General features: G+C 36.3%; 2 protein-coding genes across 7 annotated transcripts in view; one reads left to right on the top strand and one right to left on the bottom strand.

Annotated features, from left to right (window-relative positions):
- ndrg1a (N-myc downstream regulated 1a) overlaps positions 1 to 11,544 on the top strand; it is a 27,578-nt gene extending 16,034 nt beyond the window's left edge. For 2 of the 5 annotated variants that reach the window (XM_087295065.1, NM_213348.3), the window contains exons 4-16: positions 2,934 to 3,039; positions 3,128 to 3,248; positions 3,328 to 3,390; positions 3,943 to 4,003; positions 4,253 to 4,339; positions 4,423 to 4,479; positions 4,663 to 4,766; positions 4,851 to 4,913; positions 5,021 to 5,072; positions 7,093 to 7,140; positions 7,516 to 7,551; positions 7,810 to 7,861; positions 10,229 to 11,544. In XM_087295065.1, coding sequence (XP_087151191.1) covers positions 2,934 to 3,039; positions 3,128 to 3,248; positions 3,328 to 3,390; positions 3,943 to 4,003; positions 4,253 to 4,339; positions 4,423 to 4,479; positions 4,663 to 4,766; positions 4,851 to 4,913; positions 5,021 to 5,072; positions 7,093 to 7,140; positions 7,516 to 7,551; positions 7,810 to 7,861; positions 10,229 to 10,467 — 1,089 coding nt within the window. In that variant the 3' untranslated portion in view covers positions 10,468 to 11,544. Of the gene's footprint in view, positions 1 to 1,198; positions 1,334 to 2,933; positions 3,040 to 3,127; positions 3,249 to 3,327; positions 3,391 to 3,942; positions 4,004 to 4,252; positions 4,340 to 4,422; positions 4,480 to 4,662; positions 4,767 to 4,850; positions 4,914 to 5,020; positions 5,073 to 7,092; positions 7,141 to 7,515; positions 7,552 to 7,809; positions 8,142 to 8,311; positions 8,489 to 10,228 lie in introns of those variants that run through there. The other 3 variants (XR_015516245.1, NM_001128353.1, XR_015516244.1) reach the window with 3 other exon arrangements.
- On the bottom strand, positions 11,545 to 21,375 carry ccn4a (cellular communication network factor 4a). Of its 2 annotated transcripts, none has more exons than XM_087294620.1 (5): positions 21,134 to 21,375; positions 18,702 to 18,970; positions 16,869 to 17,123; positions 16,524 to 16,717; positions 11,545 to 13,916 (listed from the first exon to the last, which is right to left on the bottom strand). In XM_087294620.1, the coding sequence occupies exons 2-5, from the start codon at positions 18,814 to 18,816 to the stop codon at positions 13,623 to 13,625; spliced, it is 858 nt and encodes a 285-aa protein (XP_087150746.1). In that variant the 5' UTR covers positions 18,817 to 18,970; positions 21,134 to 21,375; the 3' UTR covers positions 11,545 to 13,622.

Here is a 21,375-nt window from a genome sequence, read left to right as displayed (position 1 = left end):
GTAATAAGCTTCTATGTAGCATGCAATCTTTATTTAGAAATATTATTTTATTCATGATGAGCTTTTAAAATAAACATTTAGAAGTTGTTGGCTTTTTTATATATATATATATATAAAAAAGAATTCTGTTAATTAACATATTGAATAAATAAAGCCTTGCTAGCATTTGACTGAAAAACAGTGAAGGAATATGATGAATATTAGTAGCACATATTGGCCAAAATCTAAATTTGAAAATAATATTTTATTCAAGATGAGCTTTCTCAATAAATATTTAGATGTTGCTAGCTTTTATTATTTAAAACATATTTCTATTAATTAACATATTGAATAAATGAAAAATTGCTAGCTTTCGACTGAAAAACAGTGAAACACTGAAAAGAAATTAAGGTAAATTAGTAGCACATATTGGCCAAAATCTTGTGCTGAGCATCTATGCAGCATGCTAACTTTTAGTTTAAAATATTATTTATTCAAGAGGAGCTTTCAAAATAAATATTTAGAAGTTGCTAGCTCATTTTGTAAGAATAAATAAATTATATTAATTCACATATTAAATAAATACAGAATTGCTAGCTTTTGACTGAAATAACAGTAAAGATGAATATTACTAGCACGTATTGGCCACGATCTTATGCTGAGCTTCTGTTATGATAGAAATACAGACTGAAAATGTTTTGAAATGTTATTTTATTTAAAATGTGATTCCAAAAATAAAAGGTTGAGGACTTTTAGACTAGAAAGATATAATAGGATATTAATAATGTGCTGATAATGATAATGTGTTGAGCTTTAATGTAAAATCAAAGGGTTACTGTACAGAAATACAGACTCTGATTGCAAATGTTGTTTTAGTCACTATGTGGTTCTAAAGTAAAAAGTTGCTTGCTTTTCGATTATAAAAATGAAGGAAAGTTAGTTTATTGAACACTGTCAAGTTCTACTACTCGCATTATTGTTGAAATGCAACAATTATTGAACGCAGACATCATAATTGTAGTTTGGCTTGACTTCTCCAAGTTTCCGATGGCCTAGAGTAGGCTACTCCAAGCATCTGACAGAGGCTGATCCAATTTACGGATGTCATTAACTAGAATTAACTTGTTTTGATCTTGGTGCAAAGCATGCTGGGAGCCTGGGGCTTATGTCGCCCGACGACAACAGGAGTATAAAACCCAGCGCACAGATGAATATTAACAAAGTGCGCACACAAGAGCTTTACTTCCAATCGGATCTTACACTCTTACATTCTCATCACTACCACTAATTATTATCAGCAGCCATGGTTCTGGAAGACTCCGATATGGAATTAGTTTTCGAGATTGAAGTTGCTGTGAGTACAGGGTTTTGGTTCATGCTTTTTAAGAGTTTTACGGAGCAGTTTGGTTGTTCTTGCATGGGTAAAGTTAATATTGGTGAGTCATCATAATTGGGGATTAATGCTTTGTAAAACATGGTTGAACATTATGTAATCGGACAAACAGATTTGATGGACTGTGAGCTTGTGGATTACAGATTCATAAACAAAGTACATTGAGTGATGAAATGTTTGCAGTTGGTCTTCGATTTATTCGCAGGAAAGTGTTACTTCATTGGAAAAGAAACGATACATAATGTACTCATTTTAAATTAATGTTAAATAAAAATGAAACCTTTTTAAATCATGATATAAATGCGATAAAGGAGTTTCCACTGAAGCAGCGTTCACAAGCTGTTGTTGAGATGTGTGCTGTAGTAGTGAATTACAGCGGAGGAGATTAATACAGCTAAGGATTGTTCAGCAGGTGCTGATCAGCACTTATTACCTTGTTGCATGCAGGAACGTGTTCAGTAATTTATAATGAATATGTGTAGTTTTTATTTTATTGGATAATTTTTTTTTACATTTTAAATTATTAAAAAAGGAAATGAGAAATGATTGAAGCTACACATAGGGGCCTGAGAAAAATGCTCATTTTAGAAGAACATTATGGATGGCACCTAAGGTTTTTGCATTTAACTCTTATAACACTACATATAAAGTGTTATAGGAGTTCAAATGCAAAAACCTTAAGTGCCATCTGTAATGTTCTTCTAAAATGAGGATTTTTCTCAGGCCGCTATATGTAGCCTCAATCATTTCTTATTGCCTTTAATGTGAAATAACTGATCAAACAGGAGGCTGAGAAAAATTCAAATCTTATGTTAAGCATTTCAGATGGCACTTAGAGGTTTTTGCATCTAAACTCTTTGTACTATATACATGTTTTTCAAACTTCTTATGTACTTAAAATATAAATGTATATACACGCATTTATTCATGGTTAGTTTGTGCATATTTAGTCATTATTCATCCACAGAATTCTTCTCATTCAGATTACATACAGTTGAAGTCAGAATTATTAGCCCCGGGAGAGAATTTTTTTATACACATTTCTAAACAATAGTTTTAATAACTCATCGCTAATAACTGATTTGTTTTTATCTTTGTCGTGATGACAGTAAATAATATTTTACTAGATATTTTTAAGACACTCATATACAGCTTAAAGTAACATTTAAAGGCTTATCTAGGTTAATTAGGGTAACTAGGCAGGTTAGGGTAACTAGGCAAGTTATTGTAAAACTTCTGTAGGCTATCGAAAATATAGCTTAAAGGGGCTAATAATTTTGACTCCAAAATGGCTTTTAAAAAAAATTTAAAACTGCTTTTATTCTAGCCGAAATAAAACAAATAAGACTTTCTCTAGAAGAAAAAAATATTATCAGACATACTGTGAAAATTTCCTTGCTCTGTGAAACATCATTTGTAAAATATTTAAAAAAGAAAAAAATTAAAGGAGGATAATAATTCTTACTTCAAGTGTATATTTCTATATTTATTTTTCACTTTATTGTTGATGTTATTGTGCAATTTCTTATTTGCTGCATACGGTCTCCTCTTCCCCGTGTAGGAACATGACGTGGAGACGCCGTATGGCAAAATCCACTGTACCATGAAAGGAGTTCCTAAGGCTGACCGGCCCGTCATCCTTACCTTCCACGATATTGGACTGAACCGTAAGCCTTTACATATCTCCAGCCATATAATGTTTTTTATTTGTTTAATCATAAAGCTGAAATTGTATACATAATGCTTCTGAAATAGACAAAAGCTGCTTCGACACCTTGTTCAGCCATGAAGATATGCAGGAGATCATGCAGCACTTCGCTGTTTGTCATGTCGATGCCCCAGGACAGCAAGAAGGAGCCAATACATTCTCCACTGGGTGAGTTACATTGCCTATAGATGTATCAGTGTGAGTGGATGTGTAGTGCAGATGAATAATCATTGACTTTTCACTATAGATATGAGTACCCGTCCATGGATCAGCTCTCTGAGACTCTTCCATCAATCCTGAAACATTTTGGGTGAGGTGTTTTTTTAATTATTATTATTATTATTTAAAGGGATAGTTCACCCCAAAATAAAAATTGTCACCAATTATCAAATGGTCAGCAACTTTGTCAACCTGAGTTTCTGTTGAACACAAAAGAAAAACATACAAAGAATGTTAAAAAGCCATTGACTTCCATAGCATTTATTTCCAACTTGTGTTCAGCGGAAAAACTAAGCTCTTTAAATGTTTGGAAACCACTTGAAGGTGAGAAATTGTACTCTCTTAAGCAGGGGTGGGCAAACTCGGTCCTGGCGGGCCGGTGTCCTGCACAGTTTAGCTCCAACTCTAATCAAACACACCTGCTTATGGTTTTCTAGTGATCTTGAAGACACTGATTAGCATGTTCAGGTGTGTTTAATTAGAGTTGGAGCTAAACTATGCAGGACACTGGCCCTCCAGGACCGAGTTTGTCCACCCCTGCTCTTATGTGTAAATGTACTCAATATATGGGTGAACTATCCCTTTAATTCTTTTCAGATGATCATTTTTGTCTTTATCTAACTGGTTTTCTTTAATATTATAGACTGAAGAGTGTGATCGGCATGGCTATTGGAGCCGGTGCTTACATCCTTTCTAAGTTTGCTGTGAGTTTCACTTCCTTTTTGTTCATTATTATTATTATTATTATTATTATTATTGCTGTTATTATGAAATGATATTCATGAAATATGAAATATTATGAAGTTTTAATCAAACCAGGATAGAGAGCTAAAGGTGTCCTGTGGATTTTGGCAATAATTTTGGCTAAAGTAGCTGCAGAGAAATGTCTCTCAGCATGACTCGCAGTTTCTTTTAATAAATAAGGGTTTACCAACACCGCTTTTCTTTTCCAGTTGGATTACCCTGCTATGGTGGAGGGCCTCGTGCTTATAAACATCAACCCATGTGCTGAAGGCTGGATGGACTGGGCCGCACATAAAGTAAGTGGCAACTGTTAAACTTCATTGCGTTTTTAATGCTTGTGTTTCTGTCCAGTTTTGCTCATTTTACACTTCAATTACAGATCTCTGGCTGGACTCATGCCATGCCTGACATGATCATCTCTCACCTGTTTGGAAAGGTTGGTTAAGTGTAAAGTTCAATGTAATCTAGAACATATTTCCTGTAGATGGTTTTCAAATTGGGTTGTGCTCACATTTGGTGCAATTGCTCAGCCAGTACTGTTTATTTCAGTAAACATGAACTCTGCTGTCTATATCTAATATACTAAATGCGTTTTTAAATCATAAATATTTTGTTTCAGGAGGAAATCCAGCAGAACCATGACCTCATTGGCAGGTACCGTCACCACATTGTGAATGAAATGAACCAGTACAATCTGCAGCTCTTTGTCAAGTCATACACTAGGTAAGCAGAGCACTACTATCAAACAAGTTTGGTCGAAAAATGGTGTTTTAGATTTGATGTCAATTTTTTTCATCTACTTCACAGCCGAAGAGACCTGGAAATTGAGAGGCCTGTAGCTGGTAGCCACATTAATGCCAGAACCCTGAAGTAAGTCCAAAACTAAGTCAGAATAAAAAAATATTTTTATACAATGCGGGATGGGTTTCTGTTTATGGATTATTATTTTAAGTTTAGGGTTGTTGCTTTGCTTTCAGGTGTCCTGCACTACTGGTGGTTGGAGACAGTTCTCCTGCTGTGGATGCTGTGGTAGGTTTTATTTTAAACTTTCATTTATGATTATACCATAATTATTCATTGTTTAAACCTGAATGAAAGCTATTTTAAAAATAGAAAATAAAATAAGTGTTTCTAAATTTGTGGTGTTTTTTTTATTTATTTATTTATTTATTTATTTATTTTTGTAATAATTATGGACAATACCAGTTTATTTTTATTACATTTGATTAAATAAGGAAATGTCTAAGGTGACTCAAATATAAATGACAAATATTTAATTGGATTTTTTTTTTTTAAATAAATTAGCACAAAACCGAAAAACAAAAGGTCAACAACAAAAAACAAATATACAAACATCCCAATGCAAATTTCCCCTTTATGGCTTTAACAGTAGAAACACATAGCTAACAGTCTGCAAACATCAAAGTCCTGCTGCATCACACAAATGCAAGTATATGTATAGGGTGCATCCACAACTACAATACAATAATAACAAATAAATAATATAAATCAATAAAAATGTAGAAGGGAAAATGTAAAAAAGATGTACGATACACAGAGAAAGCGAACCATTCAGTGTGTAACGGCAAAAAGGTTCTGTGTACCTTTATTACAAGCAAGCCTGGTGTGAAATGCATTGCAAGATTACAGTGAGGGAAAAAAAGGCAGGGTGGTGCAGGGGGATGTTTGGAGATTGTGTGAGTAAATTACAAATTTAAATTTAAATAATAAGTGCAATTAAGTTTAGAAAACCAATTTTAGTTGTATTTTACAATCCACTTTTTAAATTGTTTTTATTTACAGAAATCAGGGTGGTTCTAGTTAACTAAAGCAATGAAACTAAATTAATTTGTCACATAAAATAATTGTTGACTGAAATAAAATCATGATATTATTAAAATGTAAACAAAATATAAAAAAAAAACTCATTCAAAATATTATTAAACCTATCGATATAACACTGTATCAAATGTGAACTGAACTAAAATCACAGCAAATAAAACAATGTTTAAAATAATTTCATAATTTAACATAATTTAGTAAAAAAATCTTGTCTAACGAGAAATTAAATGTGTAATATCTTTCTAGCTATGTCACACAAAGTCAAATAACTACAATTAAAAATGATTAATATATTGTTTTAAAGACAGCTCTAAATTTTAAAATGATAGAGTCTATTTGCTGAAATCAGGGTCGCAAAAGCAATAAAATTGAATAAATCTATGCCAATAAATGTTGATAGGGGGAAAAAAAACATGGTATTACTAATATTTTTAAACAAAATATAAAAAACTAATTTAAAATATTATTAAACCTCTAGAAATAACACCATCAAAATATGAACTGAACCAAAATCACAGCAAATAAAACCAAATGTTTAATGTATCACTTAATTTAGTGAAAGATCAAGTCAAACAACAATTAAAATTCTTTCTAATTATCCAAAATCAAACAAAAAATGCTCAGGGGTAGCTTAAATAATGTGTCAGTGATCTTTGGGTAAGGGATTCATCAGAATAGACAGCAAAAATCAGACCAAGGCACTTGAATGTGGGGGAAAAAATGAAAGTCTTTCACATGGCTAATCCTTAAAAAACTGTTTTGGCAGAGAGCTGTCTTCATCAGGGTAACAGTCTTAACTAAATCACTCAAATTCAGATAACTGCAATTAAAATGATTAATATTGAGTTAAAGATGGCTCTAAATTTAAAAAGATACCAATGTTTACACTAAAAACTGAGAGAAACAAACAAATGGAATTGCTTTCTGAAAGATCTTGCACAGTCAATCAGAATCCCTCCTGCTTTAGCGAGCTTGAACATTTAAAGTGTATTATTCATGTTTCAAACCTTTTTGAATTTATTTCTTCTGTTAAACACAATGCGATGAATAACGTGTAACCATTGACTTCCATAGTACTTGTTTTTCCTACTTGGGAAGTCAATAGTTGCAAAATATCCTATTTGACAGAAGAAAATTTAAGTAAATAGTGTGTAAATATTTTTAATATGGACTGCATTAATATTGAACATGTCTGTTTTCTCTTCAGGTCGAGTGCAACACAAAGCTGGACCCGACCAAAACCACACTGCTAAAGGTAATTTCATTGAACCCAGCAGCTATTTATAGCCCAGACCACATGGAAAAGTCGGACACTGATAAGATTCCCATGGCTCAGCATTATCTAGTGACTAATTTACCCAGGTAGTGCAGAAGCTATGGACACCAGCTTGCTTCGGGGCTCAACCCTGACCTCATTTTCCACTGCCCGCCCTCAGGTGGACTAGAAATTAGCTTTATGGCATCCGAAAATGACCTATTTATCACTGATAAGTGCTGAGAGCGGTGGAGTTAATGGAGCACTGGGTGTTTTAGACACCTGTGTGAATGGCAAAACCAAAAATGAGAAGCTAGCAATGACGCATTTGTGTTCCCTCACATTTTAATGAACTCTCTTTCTGTCTTTCTTCAGATGGCTGACTGTGGAGGCCTGCCTCAGGTCGACCAGGTGTGTTTCTAACATTTATGATCATTTAGATTCCTTTTACGAGTTTGCTCAAGGTGTTGAATGATCATTAGGGATGAAGCGGTGCTAATCTCATTACGGGCAGCGTAGGCACACAGTTCTTAGTTTCTAATACGCGGCTTTCCACCTGTTGCCACCAGCTGTTCCACAACATGCGCTTTAAGAAATCTGTTTTCCATTTCAACACGATTAGCTGTTTGTGGATAAATGAACTGATTTCTGGTTTTACTTGTCTTTTAGCCTGGGAAGCTAACAGAGGCTTTCAAGTACTTCATTCAGGGCATGGGCTACAGTAAGTATTTTGCTTAATATGTTGTCTGTTTTAACATACAGCAAAGCCTTGTTTACCATGTTTTGTCTGAACCTCTGTGAAATTTAGCGTTAGTACTTAATACATTAGGTTGTGCTGCCCTCTAGTGGTGTGGTTTTGCTCATTTTAAATCTAACTTTCTCACCCTGACCTTTGTGTAACCTTCATAACGCATCTATATTTAAGTAATACTTTTTTGCAGGTCATTATATAATGAAACAGGCATACATTAATGTTTTAATACTAAAACCATGTTGCTGATGCACAGCTTTTCATTAAACTGAATGTTTTACCATTGTATTTCTGAAATTCTGTTTTTATTTATTTGTAAAACTTATGATTGCTATAAAAAATATATTTTTATAGATATTTTTTTGAACAAATAAAATATTAATCTGAAAAAAAAAATTCTTGCAAAAATGTCCCAAACAGTGATTTAATGCTGAAATGTTTGTCAAATGTAGGCCTATGTTTTTTTTTTTTTTTTGAGAATGAGATTTATATATATATATACATACATACATACATACATAGGGAAAAGGCTATTCATATTTTACAAGTATTTTTCGAAATGTGGCTCTGATGAAATAAAACACACAATTGAAAATGTATTAATTTTATTTAGTAAATACGATACTTGCAGGGTCATTTAGGCCCAATCCCAATTCAATTTTTTCTATACTGTAAAAAGGTACTTGCCAGCCACTAGACTTTTCTGACAGGGTATTCGAGTGTCACCGATGGTCAGAATGTTGTGGGACTGCTATACAGGAGTTGTTTTTGTTGTTGTTATAAGGGGGCATGTCCTCATAATCAGTTTCAACATTGTAATATTTAGATCTTACCATACTAATGTCCTTATATACCCCACTCAAACACAGAACTGCCAAAACATTGAGCAGAAAATCAATCCTAACCCCTAAACTTTGATCAGCAGTGCATCTGAATATGAGTTCATAATTTATATATTAGTCAACATTTGAAGTGGATTATAACCTTTCATTTAAAGTTGTCCTAAAACCATTGAACAACCTCTATTCTTGTCATATTACAATTTTGAGATTTAAAACAAAAAATTATCCACTTCAAATGTTAACTACTGCGTGCATGCAACTAAGGTCTAGTAGGTAATCTACCAAAATGCTATCTGTTAGTATATTTTTAAAACACAGTCCCTCCTTTGCCATTCAAAGCCACGCCACCTGAAATCACGAACTCTCATTAGATGACAATAGACAACCCACTAGATCATGTCATTTGCCAGTTACAAGACTTTTTAGTACTTTTATAATAGTACAATTCAAAACAAAAAATGTATCATATCTAGCATTTTTTTCAGTTTTGTAGCGAGGAAACTTGTCAGGATGTGCAATATTTCATGCATGCAAGGATCGCTGGTCTTACTCGCATGTTTTGTTCTCCAGCGACTACTGTATGCTTAGTGGTTGGCCAGAGGGGTGCAGGAATTACACTTAGCTATTACTAAGCCATACCTGCATGCTATTTTAGAGCGAATATTCAGAGTAGTGGTAAACAATATATAGAGTGTGTCACAGATTGTCATTGTTCAAAAATGAACCAAAGTGAATATAAAACCAACTTCACCTCAGTAAAGCAGGCTAGACAATATAGCGCTGTTTACTGATGTCTTGTTGTTAAACCAATAATGAAGTTTTTTTATATAATGCTGTGAAAGGTCCCTTATGAAACTGAAAATTGTCACATGTATCATTCGCAGAGATTTCAGTGGCTGAACAACATTTCTGTGCTTATAGCCCAATCATAACAACACAATCTACATCAGCTTTGGGGGGCTAAAGTAGTTTTAAAACAGAACATTACCCGTCTTAACATAAATACTTTAGCCATGGTGTCGTCCTTCCTCCAGCGTGCAAAAGTATCTCCAATATTGATTTAGGATTTTAAAAAGTTTTGATTCAGCATTAGTTTTTACCTTCTCATGTGCACATCATGATCCTGGCATGCGTGCATGTGCAAATGGCAGATCTGCGTGAACGGTTGCGTGGATGTAGAAATCTACATTTGTTGACAGACAGTTTGGGCAACTCTATCAGTATCATGGGAATTATCGGCTCAACAATATTTAATTGGATGAACATTTTATTAGTTTTATGCCTTACCCAGAATATAAAAATGTATATAAACACATTTAGATTATTTACTTTTAATCAGTACTATTGGAATGTAAAGAGACTTTCAACCAGCACAACAAAAAATGCTTCTGAAGACAATCCCCTGCTGCACCTTTAAGCATCATACACAAACATTGATAATCAAACTTAAAATCATTAAGCCGTGCGTCCTAATCATCTGTTCTCTCCCTCTCAGTGCCCTCTGCCAGTATGACCCGCCTGGTCCGCTCCCGCACAGCATCCGGATCCAGCATCACCTCCTTTGACGGCAACCGCAGCAGGTCACACACCAACGAGGGCAACCGCAGCCGCTCGCACACCAACGAGGGTCGAGCCCGAGCTCACACCTCCGAAAACCAGCGCGGGCGCTCGCACACCGACAACATGGACAGTTCTGTGGACCAGACCCCCAAGTCCACCGAAGTGTCCTGTTAAACTCACACACATGCATTATAAACCAATCAGTTCTGACTGTGCTGCGCTGCCACTAACTCACACACGCACACCGTTTCCCTCTCATTTCAGTAGTCGGAGAGCATTTACGCCAAAGTGCGCTTAAGACTAGATTTCCTCAGGGGGAAGCGCTGTGTTTCTGAAGGAGTGGATGGAGAATTTCTTTTCTTTTTCCACCCTGCACAATGGCTGTCTTGTTGGTGGTGGTGGTGTTGTTGTTGTTAGAGGCAATGCAGCACAGAGACATCGTGATGGTCATCATCCAAGTAAGATGGCCACGTTTTTTTTTTTTTTTTTTTGGTTGTTGATCTGTAGTCTGCAATTTGTTTTCACTCATTATACCACACTTTTACATGCTAGTTTGAGCGCATAATTAATTGTATAATCTGTATATGCTGAATGGACCTTGTTGAAGGGATTGTTTGACCACAGAGTAGAGATGAATTTCTTTTTTTTTTTTTTTCTTTCTTTTTGTTCATGATGCTAACCTTCCTAAGTGTTGATCTGCGTTTTCCATGTTGGGAGTGTTCTGTTATTTTGGGTTGTATTTGTAACATTGTGATTGACATTTCTTAAAAGTGATTTTAAATGATTTGTATGGGGTCAAATGAATCTTGAGATTAGTTCAAATTTAACCAATTTGTAGATATAAGAATATGAGAAAATGGCTGTATATGAGTATTATAATATTTTGTTTGTTTATAACTTTTATGACTGATGATGATTTCTATGCAATCAAGCACAACAGAACAAAATGTGCCATGGATTCCTCTACTGGGACTGGATGCTTTTTTTGTTTTCTTTTTTTTTGGCTTTGAAAGAGTGAAAGATCGCCGGGAAAGAGAAAGAGATGAATATAAGCAACTCACCTGCTCTTCCCCATACACACACATACACATATATATACACACACACACACACATACATTAAAACAAATGCTTGCAGCTTGGTAAGGCACCTCGCTTTGTAAAGATGTAAAACAACTTGATGCACAGCTTTTTTAATGGAATAACAGTTTGTATTTATTAAAAAAAGGAAAATAAAAAGCTGGTTACTTGATTTGTTTTTTGTCTGTTTATTTGGCGATTACGTGACAAAACGCTGTTATATGCATGACATTCTACATGTGTCATATAAGAGCATATATGTGAAGACATTACAAAAACTGTACATTATTAACACATACATCTTGCATAAATTAAGGTAGTTTGACTACAGAAGTCAATAAACTTGCCTTTTTCGATGGGCTACTTATTAATTTTTACAAACAAATTTGTCACTGTGACTCTGTCAAAAGTTGATTATATATACCCAATGGCCACTATATTAGGTACACCTGTCCAACTGCTTGTTAACGCAAATTTCTAATCAGCCAACCACATGGCAGCAACTCAATGCATTTAGGCAAGTAGACATGGTCAAGATACTCTGCTGCAGTTCAAACTGAGCATCAGAATGGGAAAGAAAGGTGATTTAAGTGACTGAACGTGGCTTGGTTGATGGTGCCTGAGTATTTCAGAAATTGACGATTTTCTGGGATTTTCATGCACAACCATCTCTAGGTTTTACAGAGAAAGGTCAGAACAAGCGAAAATGTCAGTGAGCGGCAATACTGTGGGTGCAAATGCCTTTTTGATGCCAGAGGTCAGAGGAGAATGGCCAGACTTGTTTGAGCTGATAGAAAAGCAACAGTAACTCAAGTAACCACTCATTACAAATGGAGGTATGCAGAAAAGCATCTCTTAAAGCACAACACATCGAACCTTGAGGCAGATGGGCTACAGCAGCAGAAGACCACACCAGGTGCCACTCCTGTCAGCTAAGAACAGGAAACTGAGACTGCAGTTTGCACAGGCTCACCAAAATTGACAATAGAAGATAGAAAAAACGTTGCCTGGTCTGATGAGTCTCGATTTCTGCTGCAAAATTTGGATCGCAGGATCAAAATTGGTGTCAACAACATGAAACCATGAATCCATCCTACCTTGTATCAATGGTTCAGGCTGGTGGTGGTGGTGTAATGATGAGGGGGATATTTTCTCGGCACACTTTGGGCTCATTAGTACCAACTGAGCATTGTATTAACGCCACAGCCTACCAGAGTATTGTTGTTGAACATGTCCATCCCTTTATGATCACAATGTACCCATTTTCTGATGGCTACTTCTGAACACGCCATGTCATAAAGTGCGAATCATCTCAGACTGGTTTCTTAAACATGACATTGAGTTCACGGTACTCAAGCGGCCTCTACAGTCAGCAGATCTCAATCCAATAGAGCATCTTTGGGATGTGGTAGAACAGGAGATTCACATCATGGATGTGCAGTTGACAAATCTGCAGCAACTTCATGATGCTATCATGTCAATATGGACTAAAATCTCAGAGGAATTTCCAGGACCTTTTTGAATATATGCCACAAAGGATTAAAACAGTTCTGAAGGCAAGAGGGGGTCCAACCCAGTACTAGCAAGCTGTACCTAGGAAAGTGGCCAGTGAGTGTATTTTCAATGGTTAAATATGATGTCCCATTTTGGTATTTGCAGCAAGTGATTAATTTAGACTGTACAAAGTTTTAGCAAAAATAAAACTTGTGGATGAAATATTCCACTACCACTTAGTGTAACATATTTATGTAAAAATGAAACAACACACTCATTCTGATCTGTACTTATTTGATATATAAAATAATAAGTGATTGTGGTACATTGAACGATATTATGATGCTAATTACGGTCTTTTAATATGCAATCAAATATTGATTCTTGTTCTAAATGTGCCTGATAAGAGCTGTTTTATTTATATATAAACTAATATTACATTGAATGATGGTGTCTTTTCTGTAAATCATGGAAAAATTACATGCTTAAAAATTCTTGTTCGACTTTGACCCACTTATTAATATGAAATAATCACATAAATTAGGATATATATCACTTACTCACTATGCATTGGCTTAGTCCCTGATTTATCAAAGGTTGCCACAGAGGAATGAACCTCCAATTACTCTGGCATATATTTTATTTTTCCAATAGGAAAATGTCTTATATAAAGAAAAATGCCCCTAAAACAACTGTCTGTTAAATATGATCAATTTTATAAATCCAAGTCTTCATATTGACTGTATCTACGCAGTTTCAGATCTCCCGCTTCTCATGGTACTGTTCTAGATCAGTAAATATGTCATTAGGGTTCTTACAACTCAGGTTGCAGAAGCAGGCATTGATCCACATGACCTGCCAGGTGAATCCGGGGCCGTTCGGGCACTGGAAGTCGACTTCAATAGTTTTGGATTTGTAGGGGATGCAGCAGCGCTCGTCTGTACACACTCCACAGTACTTGGGCCGGTAGGTGTTTGTGCTGGTGCAGCCTGAGATGGTGAAGTTTTGAGGCTTCTCTGCTCTGTAGATGTTCAAGCACTTCTTTCCAGGCTTGTGGAGACACAGCACAGGGTTATTTATTAACAATATTGCATCTCAAGACTGATGTTTAAATTGGCCGTGACCTGTTTTTTGGATTGGATAGCAGTTTTTCAAAACATTTTTTGAATAGACCACCAATGGGAACTTCTGCATGCATGTTTATATTCATTTTAAGATAACACAATATCAATGTTCAAGTACAAATGAAATCAAAATTAAGCATATGATTTTGTTATCTTACATTGCTAGATTTGTGCATTTCATTAAGAAAGAAAAAATATTTGCCCTTGTAATCTAAAATTAAAATCTGGAAAATGCACTTCCTGTTTGTTTTCAGTTCAATTTTCAGATTTTCTGTCTGTCTGAGGTATTAGGCATGGCTGACATACTTTACCACGCTGCTCCAAATATCAGTTTGACAACAAACAGAAATGGTGAGGTGGAGGTGTCAGGTTGTAACAACTCTTCCAAAACTCTTATCCCGATCTTTCTAAATGAAATGACTACTTTACTACGTCCAATCAGCTTGCAGTAGAACAAACAAGCCACGCCCACTGTTTTCTTGTTTAATATTAGTTTCTCTAGGAACTGCAACACAATACATTTCATTTATTTATTTTCATGAATAAATAAAATGTATTTTAATTTTCATCTGTTTTCCGGAGCCGGTTCGCGGGGGCAGCTGTCTTAGAGTGCTTTCACATCTGTAGTTCGCTTCATTTGGTCCGGACCAAGCGCAATAAATGATACATTGTTGCATCCTCTGCCGTCTTTAGGTCGTTTTCACACCACACTGCTGGCTTTGGTCCGAACCAGTTGAAATGAACCAAAATGCAGTCATCTGACAAAATCCACATCTCTCATTGGCCAGATGTTGTTGAACATCTTTCCTAAACTGCTTATTGATTGGTCAAAATTCACGTGCGGGAAAATGCCAGTGAACTCCCGCAAGTAAACAAAACCTTTTACTCTAGAGGGACGACTGCGCTGGCTGATTGGATCCCTGCTTTAGACAAACTATACATTATAGAAATGAAGCGCAGCCGCGGCTGAAAAACAGTGTTTAATGCATCGCTCGTCATTTCAGGAGGAGGCGTGAATTAATTTAGCTAAACTGCGACATGGTCATCTTGCGGAAATATTACCAACGATCCATCAGGTAATGTTTTTCCCCTCTCTCTCTCTCTGTTGGTAAAGCACTGTCAACAAATATTTTTCCTCCATATCCCATAATACACAGCGCATCGGCCTACGGCAGCTGAATTAGTCCAAAAGTCGCAGTACTTTTTGCGGTTGGACCTGTTTTAGTACGGATCATATTCTCACCACAAACGAACCGCTCCAGGGTTTGTTTGAAAGCGTACCGAGACCACCTCTTCAAGCAGGTCTCGGTACGCTTATTTGGTCCGCTTTTGGTGCGCACTCGAGTACGATTGCTGCATTCACACCTGCCCAAACGAATCGTACCAAAAGGGGAAACGAACTCTAGTGCGATTCAACCGAACTAAATAAGGCAGGTGTGAAAGCACCCTTAGGAGAGAAACCCAGACTTCCCTCTCACCAAACACCTCCTTCAGCTCCTTCGGGTGTATTCCGAGTCATTCCCAGGTCAGCCAAGAGACAGTCGCTCCAGCGTATCCTGGGTCTTCCCCAAGGCCTCCGACAGGTGGGACATGCCTGGAACACCTTCCCAGGTAAGCACTTCTCTTGATGTGGAGGAGCAGTTGCTCTACTTTGAGCTCCTGGTGTCAGAGCTCCTCACCCTATCCAAAAGGTTGTGCCCTGCCACCCTACGAAGGAAACTAATTTCGGACGCTTGTACCCAAGATCTTCTCCTTTCGGTCGAGACCCAAAGCTCATGACCATAGGTGAGAGTAGGAACATAGATTAACCAGTAAATTGAGAGCTTTTCCTTTTGGCTCAGCTTTTTCTTTACCACACGGATAGATATATCGACCGCATTACTGCTGCCGCTGCACCAATCCGCCTGTCAATCTCACATTCCATCCTTCCCTCCCTTGTGAACAAAACCCAAGATTCTTGAACTCCTCCACCTGGGGTAAGGACTTTTCCCTAACCTGGAAATGGCAACCCACCTTTTTCCTGTGGAGCACCATGGCCTTAGACTTGGAGGTGCAGACTCTCAGCCCAGCTATGTCACATTTGGCAGCAAACCGCCCCAGTGCATGCTAAAGGTCCATGTTCGATGAAGCCAACAGAACAACATCAATACAACAACATCAACCAATTCTGTTCTTAATTTTTATGGACAGAATTTCAAAGCGCAGTCTTTGGCTGGATGTTGCATCACAATACAAAAAAAATAAAAATAATAATAAACGGTTGCAGCTTTTGGTTCATGTGGACTTTCATACTTTAGAGTTATTTCCAGCTGGGTTTTTTTCACTCTTCTCCTCCACTCACAGCAAATCTGTTGTTTTGGCAGATAGTCTAAAAACAGCTTATATTAAAGACAAACAAAATTGTTTTGAGTTCTGAAATTTGCTGGATGTTTTTCTTGAACAATGACCTCTAATATGTCAAAAGATCAAGGCTTCTCATTTCATGACCCCTTTAAATATGACAGTGAACTCGAGTCTTGTGTTGTTGATGTACCTTGATGTGTTTCGTGATATCCACATTGCAGGGCCGGATGTTGCAGAGTCTGCTCTCGTTGACCATCTCACACTTTTTGTTGTTGTTGGTGATTCGTAAAGAGACGCCACGACCGCAGGTCTTCGAGCAGGGACTCCAAGAGGTTGTCTGGGCCACACAGTTCTTATGCCAGTTCTTCTTCACGCTGGACAGAGCTGTAGACCATGCAGACCACACAATGATAAATAATGATAGCTTGCCTAGTTAAACTTTTTAAAACATGTTATCATCGTCTAAAATGGTGGTTTACCATTGGCTGCTAAATACTGTATGTGTATCAGTTATATCAGTGAGCAGAGATCGTACCCGCCATCGTGTGTCGCGGTGCGGTCTTGCGCCCCCTTCTGGATTCATCACAGATCCACAGCTCACAGCATTGGCCGTGGACTTTAACCCTCTGCGGGTTCTGGCACCAAACCCTGGGCGGCTGAGACTCATTGCACAACGGCACACACCCGATCGCCCCGTTCACACAAAGACACTGATATTTGCAGTTGGGCTGAAAGCTCTGTCCATTGCGATAAATCACACCATTGTGCTCACAGCCAGTGCCTGGCAGAACTGAACAACGACAAAGAGTAGAGCTGCACAGTTAATCGACAAAATATTGCAATCCCCGCTCATGAGACACCCATGAGACGATCACTGTGGTGCTACAAACAATCCAGTTATCAAGAAGAACAGGGATAAGAGTGTATAGTTGGGACAAGCAACCATAAAAGGATTAGTTCAGCCAAAAAACAAGAAAATTCTGTTATTAATTACTCAACCTCATGTTGATGAAATCACCTGAGACCTCCGTTCATCTTGGGAATACCAGTCAGGGTGTGCATTTACTATGGACATTATAACAATTTGCCACAAGTGTCAGTAGTGCAACACGTAAGCGTTGTATTGGCTAAAGTAAATGTACACAAAAGATAAACAAAATTTAAAAGATCTTTTTGTTTAAAAGATAAACAAAATTAGTTTTACAGATGTTTTGGTGCACAAAAATTTTCTTGGGGCTCCTTATGATTACAGTTGAACCACTGAAGTCACACGAACTCTGAATGTCTTCTGAATGGAGGATGAGGGAGCTCTCAGGTTTCATTTAAAGTATCTTAATTTTTGTTATGAACATGAACAAAGGTCTCTGATGATTGGAACAACTTAAGTGTGATTAATTGATAAATTTAATATTTTTGGTTTAACTAATCCCTTAAAAATGTTGTCGTTACTGAACAATTCAAGAAAATCTTCAAAACCTTCTGGTAATCAATACAGAGCACTCACAGCAAAAACAAATATTTTTAAGAAATCTTTTATACCGTCTACTATTATTATCTCAAACAAATGACCATAAAGTAGTTCATTTGTTATTCTGTGACACTGTGCATCTGTTTGTGGTTTTATAGCCAGGGTTGTGTGTTGGGTGCCGCAGTGGCGCAGTGGGTAGCGCTGTTGCCTCACAGGCAAGAAGGTCGCTGGTTCACACTATAACTACACACAGTTCTGTCCAAGCAGCTTACAAACGTTGATTTTCACCATTGAAGGCCTTTAAATGGTTAATTTGAAAAAATTAGCAATTTTGTCAGTACCTCTGGTAAATTACTTTTATTTTGTTGAGTTAACTATTCAGAATTGTGAAAGAATTTTGATCTCCACTGATCCCAAAAATTCTGCATCTCTAACTTTAATAGTAAAATAACTGGTAAAACTTAATTTTGATGGTCCATTTGAGAATTACTAGACTGTCTGCTAAATATCTCTTGATACTGCTTCTAAACAGACATTAAACTGACCATATGAAACTTTGCAAGTACTTGTCAACTTACACTAACCCTAACCCCAACCCTAACAGTCTACTTATGATCTAATGAGAATTAGTTGATATGTAGATGCAATGTAACTAAATTCAACAAACTGACCGATAAAATAAAGTGTGACCAAATAACTTAGTTAAAATACCAAGACAATGCGTATAAAATGTAGGTGAAGAGGATGAATAATTCCTCTCAGCTTTTCCTGGTTGTTTCCTGTCACCTTAATCCAGCCTTTAAATCTTCATCGTAATCTAGTCTAAGAGCGGAAGACAGTGTTAATGAGAAGGTTGTGTTAGTACAAGGACACTTACACGCACATACTCCTTTTTCGTACCTAGGCTTGTCTGCACTGTAATCACAGTAAAGGCCGCGATGATGGTCACAGTTTTCTTTCTCATTGCAAGCCTCCCTGACCTGTTTGGCACAGGCTCTGCAGCAATCGCAGCCATCCATAAGCAGACTGACACCTGGCGGGCACATGGGAGGAGTTTTGGGGCATTTGCAGGGCCATTGGCAGTACTGGCTGCGATTATAGGGCTGCGGGGTGATGGGTTCTTCAGTGGACAGCAGGTTAGAAGAATCCTGAGCAGATGCACTATGGATCTGTGAAACACAAGTTCCAACAGGTTTATGTTTCTGATGCATTTAGGCTTTTGTAGCAACACCAAAATTATTTTTCTCTATGTGCTGTAAATGGTGAAATTTATTAATTGCTGAAAAAAACATTTTTGTAGGTGTAATCTAATATAGTTAAAAGTTTATTATATATTATACTCCTTTATGATCACATTTTTTTTCTAATCTTAGAAAAATACAAATCACTGAAAAAGCTTAAGAGTTGTTATTAGGTAACTGTTTTGTGATGGAAAGGATTTTGTGACAATAAAATCTGTTTTGTGAAAGTATAAAGGTTTTTAAAAAAATATACAACAGTATAAATTTATATATACAACAGTTCTGCAATCTGATTGGCTGATAGCTGTGCAATATTAAGCACTCAGCCTCTTCACCCTTCTGTATTACTCCGCCCACATAGAGTGACAACAGATCAATAAACCCACTACAGATTGACAAGTATTGCAGCAGTTGGACAACATAATCTACTTTTGAGGCTTTTTAAATGCGATAATAGTTGTTTAGATTGCAACTTTGCAGTTTATTTATAAGCACAGTGTCTACTTTAAATATTCATAATTGCAGAAATACAGCACATCGGCATCCATCAGCTTGTCATACTGAGCAGAGCAAAGAAGTTTGACTCTCCGCCACAAGATGGGGACATAGACCGTATAATAAATCCCTTAAAGGAAAAAAAGTATGCATAATTTCAAACTTGGGAAACTCAATGACTTTCTAAGTCGATCTCTCTGATGTGGTGCTGTATTTATAACATAGTAATCTGGTAGTGTTTGCTTTGCTTTGGCTTTTGCATGTTAATTATTGTGGTATCCTGATTGCAACAAAGAGTAACTGGGAAATGTCTCCAAACAGATGGCATTTCATGCTGTACAGCCTTATAATCTTAAAATGTCAGCAAAATCACCTGTTTTGTCATCACTCTTAACATTGCACTAGTTAGTTTAGATAATTATTCAAATACTAGCTCTAAAGTGACGTTGGTGAAGTAGCAAGGGTTTTCTGGAGCTTATCTAACAAAACAAACTATGATAACGATCCAAAAACTAGTACACCCTAATGTATGTTCTAAAAAAATATTAAATACAAATTTAAAAAAGAGAAAAAAAATCAAGAGAAGCAAATTTTCTTTTTTTATTTAGTTGAGATTTTGTAGGTTGTCATTTTTTGCAATATTTTGCTTGAATTTAATTGTATTATCTTTCCATTTTTAAATATGTTTGGTGACTAAAATACTTTTTAAATAAATATATAAATCTGTTGAGAGAGAGAGAATTAAAATACATCTAGTACACTACACTATATAGTTTTTTTTTGCACATATATTAATTAGATTGTTTTAAAATATTTTTCAAAAGCTTAACACTGCAATGCTTTTAAATTACATACGACAAACAAAATGATCCAGATTGTTGTTTACAGCTGTAGGATCTTTACCCCCTGACTTCTTATAGCCTGGGTCAGATAAGTAGCAGCTATGTCAAGTTTAGGGCAGGATAAGTATGCCTTCTGGGTGACGGTTTTAAACAATGTCTGTCGTGTTGATAGACATAACGGAGTGAATTAAGATTCATAAATTTCAAATGATTCAATCTAATATTGTTTTAATGATTCATTTGCGTCCACAGGGCGGCAGTAAACTCTCACACATCCCAATATTACATGCTGTCATTACATTCCTTAAATGAGTCAAACATGATGTCATTCATTGAGAATTCCCGTCATTGAAGTGTTAATCCTTTGTGCATTTTAGATAATTAATTAAGACGTGTATTGATTTTTGTGCAAAGTTAGATCAAATACAAACCAATCTGAATCATATTCAGATTATATTAAGTGTACAGGTATGCACATATAAAACTAATTGTAATACGCAGACAACAAACCTTGTTAATAGAAATATAGTTCTAGATAATTTTATATATTATTTTATTAATAGCATCTTACACACAAATATAATTTCCACTGCATGTCATGTTTAAACTAGACAGTCATTGCAAGCAACTAACAAACAAACAAATAAAAATTACGTAGGTATTATAATGTTTAAGTAAAGAACACATAAGACAAATATAGATTTTTCATGTAATGACGATACAAATAGCTCTTATGAATAGGATTGCTTCTTACCTGTGGTGCACAAGCAGAAAGTAGGGACCACATTAGAATCCAAGACATCACTGGTCACGACTGATAAATGCATTGAATCCAGAATTAGACGATTTAAAAAATTGTCCATACGCGAGCAGGATCCATTCATCAGATGGGAGTCGCGCTCGCACACACAAAGGCATGCGCACTTTTACACATCTATACACCGCTGGAGCTACTGGAAAGTTTTCATACTCTTCATCCCTGTTGACGTCAGAACC

The sequence above is a fragment of the Danio rerio genome, chromosome 19, assembly GCF_052040795.2.
Source record: "Danio rerio strain M-AB ecotype USA chromosome 19, GRCz13ab, whole genome shotgun sequence".
Lineage (NCBI taxonomy): Eukaryota > Metazoa > Chordata > Actinopteri > Cypriniformes > Danionidae > Danio > Danio rerio.
The sequence above is the reverse complement of the archived record's forward strand: the minus strand, read 5'-3'. Positions and strand labels throughout refer to the sequence as shown.

Bases quoted from the DNA above. Each gene is read 5' to 3' on its own strand.
- ccn4a (XM_087294620.1), bottom strand. From the start codon at position 18,816: ATGGCTGCGATTGCTGCAGAGCCTGTGCCAAACAGGTCAGGGAGGCTT. The intron at 16,718-16,868 runs GTACGATCTCTG...CATGGTCTACAG, and splicing joins ACCGCGACACACGATGGCGG to CTCTGTCCAGCGTGAAGAAG. The intron at 13,917-16,523 runs GTACATCAACAA...TGTCTCCACAAG, and splicing joins ATATCACGAAACACATCAAG to CCTGGAAAGAAGTGCTTGAA.